General features: G+C 41.9%; 1 protein-coding gene across 2 annotated transcripts in view; it reads right to left on the minus strand.

Annotated features, from left to right (window-relative positions):
• Positions 1 to 737: 737 nt before the first annotated feature.
• The window catches only part of MYO5C (myosin VC), a 79801-nt gene continuing 64143 nt past the window's right edge, over positions 738 to 16395 (minus strand). For both annotated transcript variants that reach the window (XM_060260303.1, XM_060260304.1), the window contains exons 31-41: positions 16264 to 16327; positions 15895 to 16057; positions 14578 to 14665; positions 12259 to 12357; positions 11334 to 11488; positions 8685 to 8774; positions 7272 to 7422; positions 3881 to 4163; positions 1777 to 1951; positions 1192 to 1272; positions 738 to 1060 (exon numbers count right to left, since the gene is read on the minus strand). In XM_060260303.1, the coding sequence (XP_060116286.1) occupies positions 908 to 1060; positions 1192 to 1272; positions 1777 to 1951; positions 3881 to 4163; positions 7272 to 7422; positions 8685 to 8774; positions 11334 to 11488; positions 12259 to 12357; positions 14578 to 14665; positions 15895 to 16057; positions 16264 to 16327 (1502 nt within the window). In that variant the 3' untranslated portion in view covers positions 738 to 907. The remainder of the gene's footprint in view (positions 1061 to 1191; positions 1273 to 1776; positions 1952 to 3880; positions 4164 to 7271; positions 7423 to 8684; positions 8775 to 11333; positions 11489 to 12258; positions 12358 to 14577; positions 14666 to 15894; positions 16058 to 16263; positions 16328 to 16395) is intronic.

A 16395-nucleotide genomic window follows, 5' to 3' on the forward strand; every position in this document is an offset into this window, starting at 1 on the left:
CTACGATGACGGCTTTCTTAAAACATACATATACAGGGATCTAAATTTACAAACAGCATTACAAATATTGTAAGTGACAAAGGAATATTTTGTTTAGTCTTGAGTAACTGAAAGTGTTTAGTGCTAACAAGAACAATCAGGGTCCCGCTGCCCAGGAGTTAACACGGATAGATCCCAGCTCTCGGCACCTATAAACTACAACAAGGACAAGAGCAGGGCTTTTTCTGTAACAGGAACTCCTTTGCGTATTAGGCCACACCCCCTGAAGTAGCCAATCCTCCAAGAGCTTACAGGGCTCTTAGTACAAGGCCTACTGTAAGCTTTTGGAGTATTGGCTACATCAGGGGTTTATGGCCTAATGTGCAAAGGAGTTCCTGCTACAAAAAAAGCCCTAAATAAGGGTAAAAGATGAACAGTGCAATCGTATTCGGTCTAAGGCTCTTTATATCAAGCCAATTAGACTGGAGTAATATTGAAAAACAGACTGAAGTAACTTTGTCTAAGATTAAAGTCTAAGTCTAATGAATGGCACCTTTAAGACTTTAAGGTCTTAAAGATGCCATGGGACTCAAACGTATCTGAAGAAACGTTGCATGCACCCAGAAGCTTATACCCAGAATTAAACTTCGTTGGTCTTAAAGGTGCCACTGAACTCAAACTTCATTCTGTTGCTTCAAACCAACACAGCTACCCACCTGAATCTGTCTAAGATTGCACTGCAAAAAATTTAAGTCTGGAACAGAAAATATGATTCCTTATTATGTTTCTTACACCAAGAATTACAAACAGTTTTCAAAATTAACTTCTATGCTATGTAGCTTACTTCACAGAGTTTGGGGAAGCACCCAACTGAGTCTGATGTTTGGCTGTTCAAGGACAAGGTGCATTTCACAACCATCCTGTTTAATTATATTCTCGTAAGAAAGCCAAGTTTGAAACTGCTGGGAATTTGTATCATTTCCAGAGCATGCGGCGAAGGGGTGAAAGGAAACGTCACTGGGAAGAGATATTTGGTATCTAGCATCAACTGTGGAGAATTCTCTCTGTTGTTGAGCATCACCTGAAATTAAGAATAAAGAGGGCGAGAAGATTAAAGCTGTGCCAGTTCAAAACACAGAACTGGAGGACAAAAAGGCCAAAACAACATATTCTGTTAGATGGGACTGTGCAACAGAGATTGATTAAATTTACCTGTACTTTACGAACGAATGATGGAGTCACTCTTTTCTCAAAATCATCTATGGGAGTATATGAATTCAGGATTTTTACTATCTGTATAAAATGAAAAAAAAAATAATTAAATTAATGCTTGCAATTCACATTCTGAAAAAAAGATGTCTTCAGAGAAAAAAATAATTGCAGCAATAACTTTTATGTTCTCTTCCAGACCAAAAGCAACATATTGGGAAGACACAAAAGGGAGTTCAAAAAGGTGATGGAACAGTTAAGAGAAAGCAAGCAAAGGACAGAAGCCTGGTTTAAATCTAAAACATAGGGATCATGGAACTGGTGGTGGAGGAGCAGGGACTGCATATAAAGCAGGAGGTTGGTCTGTTTCTTTGTGGACAGCTCAACAAATAAAAGTTTTGGACATTTTAATTACAGAAGTTGTGATGCACAAAAGGGGGCCTGGACATATCAGCACAGCTCACCAGGAAAAAGCTTCAGTGCATGCCTGCCCAACTGAAATGATGAGTCATCAAGGTATAGAATGTTCTCAGGGGACACTCTGTACAATACTCTATGATTCCAGGAAGGAATGCCCTGGGTCAGTACCTGCACAGCAGATAAGGATGTGCAGCGTTCAGAGATCTCTTTGGCATCATCGTCTGTGATCTTTTTCACCTGAAGGAGCCAAGCAGCTTGGGAAAGAGGCTCCAAAGTCTCCTTGGCAGAGCAGTTCTGCAGATTCTTCTCCTTAAGCCATTCTTCCAGGTAGCTAATGTTACATCTAGGATTAACAAGCAAAAGCAAACACTTTTTTAAAAAATCCCTTTCTCTCAGAAGCTAGCAATGCAATGAATCACTTTTTACTATCCAGTAAAACCTCAAATGTAAGAAAAAATCTAAAGCAAGCTGGTATGCCCTGGCCTATCCACCAAAGATGCTGTATATGCTCAGAAAAGGAAGCTGAAACTGTCACTCACATGCTTTAACACCATGAGCTCTATTCTAGAGAGAGACATCAGTTAATATTTCCATTACTCTCTAAATTTAAACCTATAGATAATTATGTGAAATTTGCAGATGTTGTGCTACTGAAATACTGGAAGATACTAAGAAGTCTGTAACTCAGGCAGTAGCAAAATATTGTTTTGTCGCCATAAATAAGCGGAAGTTTTTAACAAAGTAGAGATGGTTAATAATGCCACTTTTAAGGTTTAACATTGGTGGAATTTGAATATGAGAATGCTTTTATGTAGTCAGAAATTATGGTCTGTGACTAGGAGATTTTGTATATTGTAATAAATTGGAATTGGAACGCCATGATCTCATCAGATTTTAGAAGTTAAGGAGGGTCAGCCCTGATTAGTATTTGGATGGGAGACCACTAGGGAAGTTCAGAGTTGTGACACAGAGGCAGGCAATGGCAAACCACCTCTGTTCATCTCGTCTGGAAAACCCTACGGGGCTGCCTAAGTCGGCTGCAAGTAGACGGTGCTTCCCACCACCACCAAAGTGATATGGTATGAACATACTAAAACATCAGACATGGTTTATATAAAAGAAACAATTTTTCAAAATTAAACCAAATAATTTACATTTCATCGCTGTAGACTGTTTATTTATTCACCCATCTTGGAAAGCGCTATGTTATTCTTCCTGGTAATTTTTGTATGCTGCCAAGCTTTTGTGTATGTGTGTGTTTAATGCAATACTGTTCTGAAGCAGCGGCAGACAATTTATTCTGTGCTGTAGACCGTATTGGAAACAAATCACCTGCCAGAAACCCACAGTTAATATTTTTGCTGCATTAGAAATAACAGACTTTGTATTTGTAAGAACACTGTGGGTACCATACTTTAGTTAGTTGAAATGTTACAGTTATTCAATTATTTCAGGAGTCTTTGTGAGCCTGGGGTCACATATGAATACACACACACAAAGCTGCCTAATACTGAATCAGACCATTGGTCCATCAAGTTCTGCATTGCCTACTCAGACTGGCTGTGGCACTCCAGGGTCTCTGTCTGAGGTCTTTCATATCACCATCTCCTTTAAAAGCAGAAATGCTGGGGCTTGAACCTGGGACCTTCTGCATGCCAAGCAAATGCTCTTCCACTGACCCATGGCCTATACTGTCCCCTGAACTAAATTTTGAACTCTGACATGGCATGGTTGGCACACCAACAAAATGGCTACCACAGCTTAATTTCAGAAACAGTGAAGATCCTTGTGCTGTGGTGGCAGCTGCTACCAGAGCAATGAATAATAATAATAAAAAATCTGCACTGCCCATCAAATCTCCAATAGTCAATCAGAAAGCTTGCTGTGCAAAGGCCTCACCCACTTCCTAAAAACCACCTACTTCCACCCACTTTCTAAAAACACTTGGAAGGCCCCAGAAAAGGTATAGGCACCGTGGTGACCATGGGCACCATGTTGGGGGAATCCTGCTCTATTTTATTAAGTACTGACGTTTGTCATTGAGGTTCACTTGAACTGGGTCTCCCTTGACAAAGTCCAATACTCAGCCAGTGTGCAAAAGACATAAAACGTAAAACATAAACCCAGCTTAAAATTATTCAGCATCAATTTTTGCACACTGTACAATCATGTTTGAAGGGTTTTGAATGATATCTGATAAACTCCCAGTTATTAAAAAAACAAAAAACCCTCTCCCATGAATTTGCTTTTTGGAAACGTTACAAGGCTTCACCTTATCTGCATGCCTTTTCGACAAGAGCACATGTCTTTGCGAAGGAAGAGGCTATTAAGCGTGACAGCTCCGACCAGATAGAAAAGCTGCTTCACCGCCTGCTTCAGAAGCTCCGAGTCCAAGCCATTCTGACACATCGTGGTGTAAAAATAGCTGAGCTGCTGCAAGATGGAGGTCATTGTGTAGGCATCTGTGTCGTCGATGCTGGAAGACCGCTTGCGGAACCCGGTCGGTTTTAAGCCAGAAATCCCCTGGAGGCTTTCGTACTCCAGCATTCCGGGCACTGGGAAAAGATAATAGCAAATGGGCAAATCTAAAAAGGTTCCTTTATCTTTGCCTTTTTGGCTCCAGAAACAAGTCATGATTTTCAAAAGCCGCTTAGATGTTTTAAATATCAACTGCTTATTACTACACTAATGCAAAGAGGAAAAGCCATCTGGGATACAACCTGTGCTCTGAGAATACCATATCTAAGCTAAACGAAATGGAAATACAGATTATATGGAGGGCAAGCAATTTACCCCTAGAAGAAAACTCAAATGTGATGCCAATTTGAAAGTCAGGCTAGGCACAGGACTATAACTGCATTCACACAAACACTGTAATGTAATCCTTTGGTCTGGGCTTTGGTTTCTAAAAGCTCTAGTTCAGGAATAATAACTGCCATCTTCCTGTTAAGAAATAGCAATCCAAATGTACCTTTTTGGAATGCTTCAGACCACTGAGGGCTTCTGTGCTGCAATCATAACTATCCTTTCCTGAGAGTAAGCCCCACCGAATAGACCCAACTGGGATTCTAAGTATTCCTGTTTAAGATTTCTATCCTATTCTCCTAAGAGTTAGGATCATTGTTAACTTCAGGGTATTTTTTTCATGATAGTGGAAAGTACCTCTTTTCAGTCTATATACCATAGCAAGGCTATGATCACACACACCAAATAATGCACTTTCAATCCACTTTCCAACTGGATTTTGCTGTGTGAACTTGCAAAATCCAGTTGGGAAGTGCACTGAAAGTGGATTGAAAGTGCATTATTTAGTGTGCGTGATCACGGCCCATGTCTCTGAATGGTGCAAGAAAAGGAAGATTGCTCCAGATATAACCCATGCTGGTCTCAGTAGTGGATGAGAGCCCAGGTATGCCTGGAGCACAGCTTCTTCTTCTATATTACGATGGCACCTAGGGATGCCAGCTGTGACGGAAAGCTAGGGGTTAACCAGAAACTGAAGACGCACAGGGCCTGCGTCAGGTGACCTGAGGGTGGGGGCAAAGTGCTCGGAGCTCTCAGGGAGGGAAAGTGGTTGAGTGACAGAAACTGCTGAGGCAGTCATTCAGTCACTTGTCTGACAGAGTTGGGGCCTGTCAGAAGTCTGTCAGTGTTGGAGCCTGACAGAGACTGAGTGGGTCAGTTCGTGCTTGACCGAGGCTGGGAGGGCAGCTGATCCTGTGAAGGAGCTTGAGACAGTGACGGGAAAGTCTTCCAGAGACTGCAAGCTCGACAAAACCAGCCAAGAGGGCTGTGTGTGAGGAACAAGTGTGAGTCAGTCAAGACCTGAACGGTCACAGACACCTATAGACAACTCTGAAGATCTAATGAGGTGGTTGAGGGAGTGGATGTGGGTCTGAGACACCAGAAGGGCTGAGAGGAGAGACTCCAGTCGAGGGGTGAGACTTGGCACATCATTCTCAAGAGGCTAGACCTTGGCTAGAGGTGGAGAGAGCAAGTTATAGGGAAACTGTGAACTGTGTAACTGAGAGACTCAAAAGAAGGAAAAAGTGATTGTAAAGCCTGAAACAACTGAGCAACGTGTTAGCCTGTGTAAATATCTCCCATGTCCCCAAGTTAAGACTTTATGTTACAATAAATCTGTGGTTTGAGTTAAAGTTCTTGAGAGCCTATATTTTTGGGAAAAACTACAAAGCTGCTGTGGTCCCCTACAAAGAGAATTCTATTTCCATCAAATAACAAAGTAAAATACCCTGAAGAGACTGAAATATAGAGATCCAGTGAGGCCGTGAGGTGGGCGCTGCTATACCAGCTTCTAGGTGGGACCAGGAGATCCCCCAGAAGTGCAGCTCATCTCTAGACTGCAGAAATCAGTCCCCCTGCAGACAATGGATGCTTTGGAGGGTGAACTCTATGGCATTATATCCCTCTGAGGACCCTTTTGTCCCCAAGCTCCATCCCCAAATCTCCAGTTTTCCAATCTGGATCTGGCAACCCTACCTCCCCACCCCCCACCTGGCAACTCTAATGAGGCCTAACTCACATGCACATGTGAATAAGGTAGGAATAAAATGGTAAAACACTGTGGTGGTAGAAAGGACAGTGCCACTTCAGACTGCATGGAGGATAATGGGATAGCCCATTTTTGAATGCTTCCATATATGAAAAAGCTTCTTGCAAACAGAAAGCAAAAACTGCAGCAAAAGCTTTCTCCTTTGAGTTTTCTGTTTTGAATGTTCCTTTGCTTCCCAAAACTCCACTCCCAGCAAGTTTCTTTAATGACCGTTCCCCCCCCCTCCCCCTACTTGTGGTACAGGTTAAAATCAACTGTAGCCCATTTGCTGTTTTTTCATAATTACTGCAAAGGAGGGGTGACTTAATTGCTCTGCTTTTGGCTGCTGTATCTTGCTGTTTTGTAGCTCTGTCTACCCTTTTTCTTGCAGGGGACAATTAATATATCACTGAAACTGTGTATGTGTTTTAAACATAGCCGTTAAGAGTAGATTCTGGATGTTGAAGGAATTTTGTTGACAAAACATGTACAAGTGCTATAAGCTATTTCTTTAAGTGACAGTATTGTATTATTGAAATTGGTCAGCTGAGAATGAAGAAACACCATTCTTTGAAAAGCTGGAATCCATCACCTGCAGTTTGAAGTGGTACATTCCATTCTACCAGTTTAATATTTTAAAACTGCATTTCCTGACAAGTGTAAACCAAACCTGAGGCTCTACTTTTGACACACAAGATGAAAAGTCCCACCACTCTGGTTTGATGAGAGAACTGGGCAATGTAGACAGTCAAAGACCCCACAGCTGTTTCCAAACATAGGTTATCTTACCGGCAAAGATTTCCTGCACAGAGCTCCCCCCTCAAGTAAGCTAGAATTTTTTTGCACATTCCAAAACCTCATATCAGTTTTACCAATGGCTTATAATAACTTATCACAGGCAGCAGACCATTTTTAGCCTTTTACACACAAAGCTAAGAATACAAGCACAGATATAAACAACTCTTTCACACATAGAGAAAGAGACAAGATGAAGGTTAATGCGCTCTTACAGCTTTGTGGCCATATTGTATGAGATTTATCTGAACAGCACAGAAGATGCTAAATAGGAAAGAAGTAGCACATTTATCTTCCCCGACTGCCTTTTTCTTACCTATCATTGGCTGAATGTTGTTCTCCATTACAATAATGAACTGGTGATAGATACGAATGGCCAAGTCACTAAGCACCTGCCTGTATTCCGACAGATCGAAATGCTTCAGGTTGTTCTTATTTTGTTGCAGGCTATTGTATTTCATGAACTCCTGAAAGTCAGTATTATAAATATGAGGCTCTTAAGACCATAAATAAATTGCAGGCTTTAAACTATTACGCATTTAACTAGATTATTAGTACCAATGCACATGAGAACAACACAGGGGATTTAGAGGTGAAGTCACAAGCATTTGTGTGTATATTTTCTACTTAACACTATTTTTATTTTTGTGAATTTATTTATTTTGAGAATTTATAGTCCGTTCTTTCCCAGGATGGGCTCAGGGCGGATTACAACACAACAGAACAGTTAAAATCGAACAATAAAACAGTTAAAACCATTAAATAAAAATGAAATCAGAATATCAGTGTGCTATGAAGTGTGCACACTTCAGAATATCAGTGTGCTATGAATATCAGTGTGCTATAACATACATTCAGTTTATTATATATCATATATTTATTGCACTTGATAATCCAAAACGTTACTTTGAATCTCAACATCTGATGGCTTCCTTCCTGCCTAAAAGTTCCATGGGCACAAGACTGTGTGGGATTTTTCACAAGCCCACCTTCCTTTGATAGCCCCTGAAATTCTGATTCAGTGGGATGGGAAATAACATAGAGGCGGAATTGATTATTTCTTGCAGGAGCGGGATTTTACAAAAATCACACACCCCACCCATGACAAAATTCTAGGCAGGGTCCAAGCCAATGTGTTTCCTTCTAGATGTTCAGTGCCTGGTGCATCTGGATAGCTCAATACAGGGTTTTTTTGTGTTTTTTTTTAGTAGGAACTCACAGGAACGCAGTTCTGGCTGGCTTGGCAGCAAGTGGTGTGGCCTAGTATACAAATGAATTCCTGCTGGGCTTTTTCTACAAAAAAGCCCTGTGTGAAGCAATGGTGATGTCAGGGGTGTGTGGCCTAATATGCAAATAAGTTTCTGTGGGCTTTTTCTACAAAAACAGCCCTGGCTAAATATGTATGATTTAAGAAGAAGAAGAAGATATTGGATTTATATCCCGCCCTCCACTCCGAAGAGTCTCAGAGCGGCTCACAATCTCCTTTACCTTCCTCCCCCACAACAGACACCTTGTGAGGTGGGTGGGGCTGAGAGGGCTCTCACAGCAGCTGCCCTTTCAAGGACAACCTCTGCCAGAGCTATGGCTGACCCAAGGCCATGCTAGCAGGTGCAAGTGGAGGAGTGGGGAATCAAACCCGGTTCTCCCAGATAAGAGTCCGCACACTTAACCACTACACCAAACTGTGCCATTCAGCTCCTTTTATACAGGAATATTAAACTATTCTTACCTCTTCCCCGCTGTATTGTTTCAGACAATTAAGAAAGTGGCATGTGTTTGAGAGCCAGAAGGACATCATTTCAAAATCTTCAACATGTTCCTAAATCATGAGACAATAAGTTTTTAAAGTTATATTTTGTTTATGCATATAAATAGTTTAGAACACCACTAACTGCAATTACAAATGAAGGTTATCGTCACATGTTCCGTTAGGGCAGATGAAATGTCTGAAGCATCCTGAAAAAAGAAAAAAGTTCTAGACTAGAGGTTCTAGAAATGTTTTCTCTCCTGACTTGGATAGCCCAGACTAGCCTGATCTCATTAGATCTCAGAAGCTAAGCAGGGTCAGCCCTGGTTAGTATTAGGATGGGAGACCACCAGGAATACTAGAGTTATTATGCAAAGGCAGGCAATGGCAAACCACCTCTGAATGTCCCTGGCCTTGGAAACCCCACAGGATCACTGTAAATTGCTTGCAACTTGGCAGCAAAAAGGGAGGGGGGGGAGAGAGGAGATTCCAGCCATCTGGAAACATCAAAGGATGACAAAAAAACTGGGCTGCACCCCTGCAATATGCCAGCAGAACAAGAGGATAAAATGCCAGAGGATAGGTGTCAGCTTCTGTGCAGTTCTCATCAACTCAGGCTCTTTGATGTAAATAAAATAAGGAGTTTATTGAAGGAGAAACATGTTCACAGCAAAAGACGTTTTCGTAAGAACTGTCCACCTAAGATTGGGTCAGATACTTGTACTCTATGCATGGCCATTAATACATGTAAGCAATTCTAGACGAGCAAGAAAAAGCTGCAAAAGCATTTGAAACATATTCCCATAACCCCCCACCCCACACACACGTACACAGCTGCTAGGTATCTTTCCACTGAAAAAGAAAATTAGAACTGTTTCTCCCACAGTCTTGATAAGTGTCTGGTCTTCAAGGTCTCTTGTGAAGCCTCCGTTAATGATTTCCCTACAAAGGCACGGGAACCCATAATATATATGACAAGGCATTACAGCCGAATAACATAAAACCCATGGCAAAAAAACACTTTCTTGTCAACTGGTTTATTATCTTGCAAACCACAAACCAGTCACCTATCACCTGGCATTTCCTCCCTGTTGTTCATCTGAAAACATCTTCGCTAAACAATACATGGCAGACTCCTTTGTCTCTGCCTCTATGGCCTTTGGGAAAAAGATCTTGGAACAAATGCTCTAGTAAAGGATGGATTTTGTTTGTAGGATGTTGGCTAGTGATTTGTTGTTCCCGAGACAGAATTCTTTTCCTCATCCCCAGGCTAGTTAATCTCCAGCCTTGGGCCAGCAGGTAGGTGATTCTGGATTCACCAACGATTCCTGTTCTTTCAATACATCACTTATAAAGTAAGAACCTCTGAATTATGCAATTGAAATGCCAACTACTGAACTTAGTGGCAAAGCAATACCAACAGGACTAGGAAGTTTTTAATGGCATTGGGTTAGGAGAGGAATGTAAGGCTTGGGAAGAAGATATTGGATTTAAATTCCACCCTATACTCTGAATCTCAGAGTCTTGGAGCGGTCACAATTTCCTTTACCTCCCCCCCCCCCCCCACTCCAACATACACTCTGTGAGGTAGGTGGGACTGAGAGCTTTTACAGCAGTTGCCCTTTCAAGGACAACTCCTAAGAGAGCTATGGCTGACCCAAGGCCATTCCAGCAGCTGCAACTGGAGGAGTGGGGAATCAAACCCGGTTCTCCCAGATAAAGAGTCCGCACATTTAACCACTACACCAAACTGGCTCTCAGAACGCATCTGAGGCAAGAATTTAGGTTATATGAACAGTCAGGATGGCCATGCATTAATACTCCAAATTTTGGCTATGTAATGTGCTCAGGTGTAATAGTTTCTTCTAGCTTTGCAGCTCATACTCAAAACTCCTAATTTAGCTATGCTGTAAACCCAGGATTAAAAATTCCACCTGATTTGTAATGTTTGCAGTCATGGCATGAGTTCTAGAATTTCTCCAGTCAGAAAGCCAATTTATTTGAGAATACAAAGAACTGATAGGCCCTTTCTTTTGCTGCAGCTTGTTGCTTCATAATGGGTGGAATATTCTGCAAGCAAAAGGAATGGAAGATGAATTTCCACAACTTTGCATGGGATCAGGCATGGGACAAAGTCACAGAACTAGCCCTAAGATACAAGGCTGAAACAGACTACTGCTTCATTGTAAGACCAGTAGCACTCTTAATGCTAACATTGTCCAATAGCCCCTTTAATATTCTGATCATATCAATCATATCAATATCAGTCACACATTCTCAGCCTAACCTACCTCACAGAATTGTTGGGAGAATAAAATGAAGAATGCCTGTAAATATATACAGGTCTTTTCCCAAGAAAAGTGGCCTTTTTGTTGCTATCATGGTGGAACCCAGGTTTCTTTGATAGAGTGACTGGTGGGGTGTAAGATGTAAGAGATTGAGAACCACTGGTATAGATGGCTGAAGTGTACAAGAGACAGGGGAAAAGCCTTCAATAATGTGTGATGCTGGGGAGGGGGAGAGCTCAAGCAGTAATTCTTGGCACTGAAAATAGGAATGCTGGAAGCTTCGTCTCTGTGTTCAGCTGTGAAATGTATGAAAGAAAGCCAAATGTAAACAAAACATCCCTACCTTAATTACTTGTTTGATACCGTTGATTGCCATATTCATGAAGGATTTCAGCATTCCATCATCATTCAGACAATCTGCATATCTCACACACATGAAAAGGATATGAGCCGGGAGCCCCGGTATCATATTTACTACCACTCCACGGGGTTTCAGATCTGCATGAATCCAAGAATCAAAGGGTATTTATTATTTATTGAATACAAAAGTAATCTCAACGCCTAGTGAGCTTTTAAGGAAACACAGTATAGTTTGTGGTGCCAGTGGTTCAGAGAAAGAAAGGGAAAGAGAGGCATGCAGATGCTATGGTGTTGCAGATGCTGTTGATGCGAGAAAATAACAAATGGGAAAGGAGGGTGGTGATAGATGGATGGGATCACCATAATGGCAAGGTCTCCTGGAAGATGGAGACAAAACAATGCAGAAGAGTCCTAGTGCATTCTTTCTATCCTATTTCAGGGTCTTTGAACAGACAACACCATTTTGGAGGTGGTTTAGGATGACCGTTCATGGATGAAATATAGTAAACGTAATGAGGAAAAAACCCAACATCGAATTAATTTGGCACGAGTTCTACCGACTCTTCAGAGAGAGTAACTTACAGAATCTGTAGATCTGAGAAGGAAAAGCAAATTCAGGACAGTGAAGCATTCCAAGTTTTTTATCTTCAGGAGTGACGAGCTTACATAAATCATGGGAATAGAGGAAAAGAAGGACAGAGAGATGAGTTGCATTTTCACATCTCTTCCAAAGCAATTAGTTTTAGACAAAGATACTCTAGTTTTGTTAAGAACAAAGCTGGAAATGACAGACAGGAGATAGGGGGGGGGGACCATTAATACTGGTCACAACCCAACAACTTGCATGAACTATTTTGGTCTTGCTTGTGAGTTATACTTAGCTGAAAAGCAAAGGATTACTGAAGTACCGAGAATCAAATTCTGAACTATTCTTGCTTCATCTTCCTTTCGGTATTGCAGCATTCCAATGTATTCCTTTTGCACAGTTGAAATGGGCACTTCATTGTCTGTTAAACATCAACACACACACGTTGCCAGGAAAAACATACTTTTGCTAGCATTAGAAAGTTTGAAAAAAATCTCAAATTATGGCATGTCATCTTACAGAACATCTACAAGAAGTGCAATAACCATGGCCTGCTGAACTTTGGAACAAAAGTCATCAGTTTCACTGTGGCATCTTAAAAGGGCATTTTGGTCACCACAAAGGTCTGCTACAGATATAACGCTGGATTCCTGCACTGTATAATTTGCAAAGAAGTAGCCAGCCTCTGGGACAGTTCCCTCTCTCCTCTGAAGTTAATCTTCTCTTATCTTGTTGCAAACCACAAACAAAAACCATGACTTACAAGTGGTTTATAAGCCTTGGTTATCAGGGAATTTGGGGTTAACTATGTATGCTTGGCATTATTTTATTTAATGTTTTACTTTAGCTATGTCCACCTTTCTAATTGAGACTCAAAGTGGATTTCACAGTGTAAACCCATTTAATTAACAGGATGTGGCATCTAATAAGCACAGTAATTGACCTTGGATTGCAAACATTTAAAACAAAGCAAAAAGCACATAAATTGAAAACAATGTGGCAAGAGCAGGATTATATGTACAGCTAATATATAATGCGTGCTATAGACAGAGGGACTAATCTGCAATCTCATTTTCTGTAAAAAGCATCTTCCAGAACCATTCTGTTGTGATATAGTTCTACTGCCTTTACAGAAAGGATCTCTTGAAGAATTCTGTTTAACATCATTTATGGAAAAACAGAAGCCTGGGAGTCTTCCTGACCTCCTCAGGGAGGCTGTTCCACAAGATGGAATCCACCTTGTGAAATGCAAAACCATGTTTCATGCCTACAAACAGAGGGAGGAGAGAATTTGGCCTAGAGAGAAAAAGAGGCAGGGCTGGCTCTTCCACTAGGCAAACTAGGTGCTTGCCTAGGGTACCAGCCCTGGAGGGGCGCCCACCTTTTTGCTTTAAAAAATTCCTGCCCCGCCCCAATCGCTGCTGTCTTTCTCCATTGCTTTGCCACCGCTTTTCTCCATCTCCTTCCCCTCCCTCCCTGCTCTGATCGCTGCTATCTTCCTCCGTTGCCTTGCCATCCCTTCTCCATGCCTCCTGCCACTCCCCTCCTGCCCCTGATCGCTGCTATCTTCCTCCATTGCTGTGAAGGGGCGCCAGGGAGAGGGGAGGCAGTGGCGGGGGGTGACAAGGCTGCCTGGGGCACTGCGGGCCCTAGGGCCAACCCTGAAAAGAGGGAGGGGAAGGAAACATGCATTGCAGAGAGAGTTGCTAGCTGTGAGTTGGGAAATTCCTGGAGACTTGGGGGGTGGAGCCTGGGGGGACAGGTTTGAGGAGAACAGGGATCTTAGCGGGGTATCATGCCACAGAGTCCAAAGCAACCATTTTCGCCAGCGGAACTGATCTGTGTAATCTAGAGATTAGTTGTAATTCTAGGAGATCTCTAGGTTAATAACCCTAGTTTCTGAGGATGGATCCCATAGCACATCCTACTTTGCAAAAGAGCCAGTGTTAGGGTTCCCACTGAACAAATAGTATACAAACTTACTTGGATAAATTATTAGGCACTGTGGTCTATACTGCTGTGGATAGCTTACTGTGATTGGATCCTATTATCTCATTTTTGCATGTTAATACTTATTCTGTGCTTCAGTTCTTTCTGCTTGGTTCCAGACTTCTACAACTGGATAGTATTGTTAATTGAATGTTTCCATTTTGTTGACTGTATGTGTAACCCACCTTGAGTCCCTGTGAGAAAGACAGGGAATGAGGGAGGGAGGGAATGAGGGAATGAGGGAGGGAGGGAGGGAAGAAGGGAGGAAGGGAGGAAGGGAGGAAGGGAGGAAGGGAGGAAGGAAGGAAGGAAGGAAGGAAGGAAGGAAGGAAGGAAGGAAGGAAGGAAGGAAGGAAGGAAGGAAGGAAGGAAGGAAGGAAGGAAGGAAGGAAGGCTGGGAGGGAGGGAAGGAAGGAAGGAAGTTCCATGCCAAAGTCAACTATGTTAGCCAAACCCTACATGTCTGGTATTGGGCAGTGCTCTTTGCTCTGACTGAATTTCAACAGCCAAACAACCTAGCTGGGTTACTTGCCCATGAGAATCCCTGTACACATTGGTTTCACTTTCCACATGATTTGTATTGAAGTCCACATCCAACTTTTTAAAAACAAACTGTGTACTGAAAACAAACAAACAAACCCAATGCTCTCACCTTTTTCTATAGACTTTCTAAGGGTCCTGATCTGATCCTGAAGTTTTTTTATCAGTCTGTCCTTTTTATCCAGCACTTCCTCTAAATCCTGCAACATTCAGTAAAAATGAAAACAAAACAAAGCAAAAGGATGTTAACAGAAAATGCCTTGCATGTTACAGGACTTCGACCTTCCTCTATGATGTCACCTAAGTCTATTCCTATGAGAAGAGTAAAATTTTTGGTTTATTGCTGGCCAATAATAGATGCCTCAGGGAAATGACCTTGTTACTTACACTTCAGACAGAAAAAAATGAGATTTGGAGCAATGCTGCAACTGAATGCTTCCTGGCAAACACTGCTATGAAGCACTAAGAGAATCCTTTGTGGTTTGATTGTGCAGTTTTAACTTACTGTGTAATGTGTTTTGCTCCAACTCCTTGCCCTTCACTGTTCTATTAATAAACCAGGTTGGATGTCAATCCACTGAAATATATGCCCAATTTGTGCACTGTAGCCTCAATAATATAAAATCAGAATCCTACAAAGATAGGGGGTCACTTTTTCCCCTTCCACTCCACAATCACTATTTGCTCTGCAAATGAAAACATACAGATATCTGCTACAGGAGTGTTTCTTCAACTAAACCGCTCGTGTGACTCGTTGGGACTGCACAATATGGGTGCTGATGGATGCATTTCCGAGGACTCAGCTTGCTCCCAGGGTTCATTGGTGTGGGAGATGGCAGGCTCTGGCTTTTGAACTCTGATAATTGTTGGCCAGGTCTAAACTGAGCTCCCGTGGTGAGAACCAGGGTGGCACAGTGGTTAGAATGCTGGGTTAGGATCTGGGAGGCACAGGTTCAAATCCCAACTCTGCCATGGAATGTCGCTGGGTGAACATGGGCCAGTTTAAACTTAACCTACCTCACAGGATTGATGTGAGGATTAAAACAGAGAAGACGAGAATAGTGTAAGCTGCTTTTTGGTCCCCATTAAGGAGAAAGGCAGAGTATAAATGGACATAAACAAACAGTTCACAGGCAGGCTCAGTTTAGACCTTGGCAGCAGCGAGTGGGAGGAGATAACAGGTGTACCATGCTTGGGGGACATACTGCCTTGTCCATACACTAGCTGATGTATTCTTCTACAGAGCAAACAGCTACTTGCGGTAGGGTGACACGAGAGGGAAGGATTATATTCTTTTTCCCCTAATACCAGCATGGCACTGATTCAAATCCACACACACACTGGCTGCTATTAGGTAAAATGCAATATGTTTGTTTAGTCTTTAGCAATATTTAAATAAATGATTACCAAGAGCATTTCCCTTCCTCACCGTGTTTTCCATGATAAGATAGGCCTCATCCTGCCACATTTTGCTCTTGGCTTCCTGCTCCATTTCATGCTGCTTCTCCATAGGATCCTTTTGAAAGTCTCCGTCTCTAAATATCAGCTTCTCTTTTTCTTTTGTGTATACTTCATTTTGCACTTGTAACACTCTAAGAAAAACAGAAATGTTTTAAAATTTTCTATGCATAAAATGAAAATACTGTTATAAAACAACCCACATTTTCACACTGTTCATGCATAGCATGCCAGGCAGACACGTGTGGTAATTCCTTATTGAACTGCCAACATATATTTATTTCAGATCTCTTTTCTTTGAGGCTGTAGCCAGTTTTTCAGAGACAGATGATCTGCTTACTTTCTCAGTGTTCCTTCCTCCTCCAAGTGATGACGTAACCGATTGGCCATTTCTTCCATTTTATCTTGAATAATAAGGAGAAGAAGTGAGCAGTGATGCACAAAAGATCATATCCTGTCACAAATTTTGTTA

This window comes from Heteronotia binoei, chromosome 19 (assembly GCF_032191835.1).
Source record: "Heteronotia binoei isolate CCM8104 ecotype False Entrance Well chromosome 19, APGP_CSIRO_Hbin_v1, whole genome shotgun sequence".
Taxonomy (NCBI): Eukaryota; Metazoa; Chordata; class Lepidosauria; order Squamata; family Gekkonidae; genus Heteronotia; species Heteronotia binoei.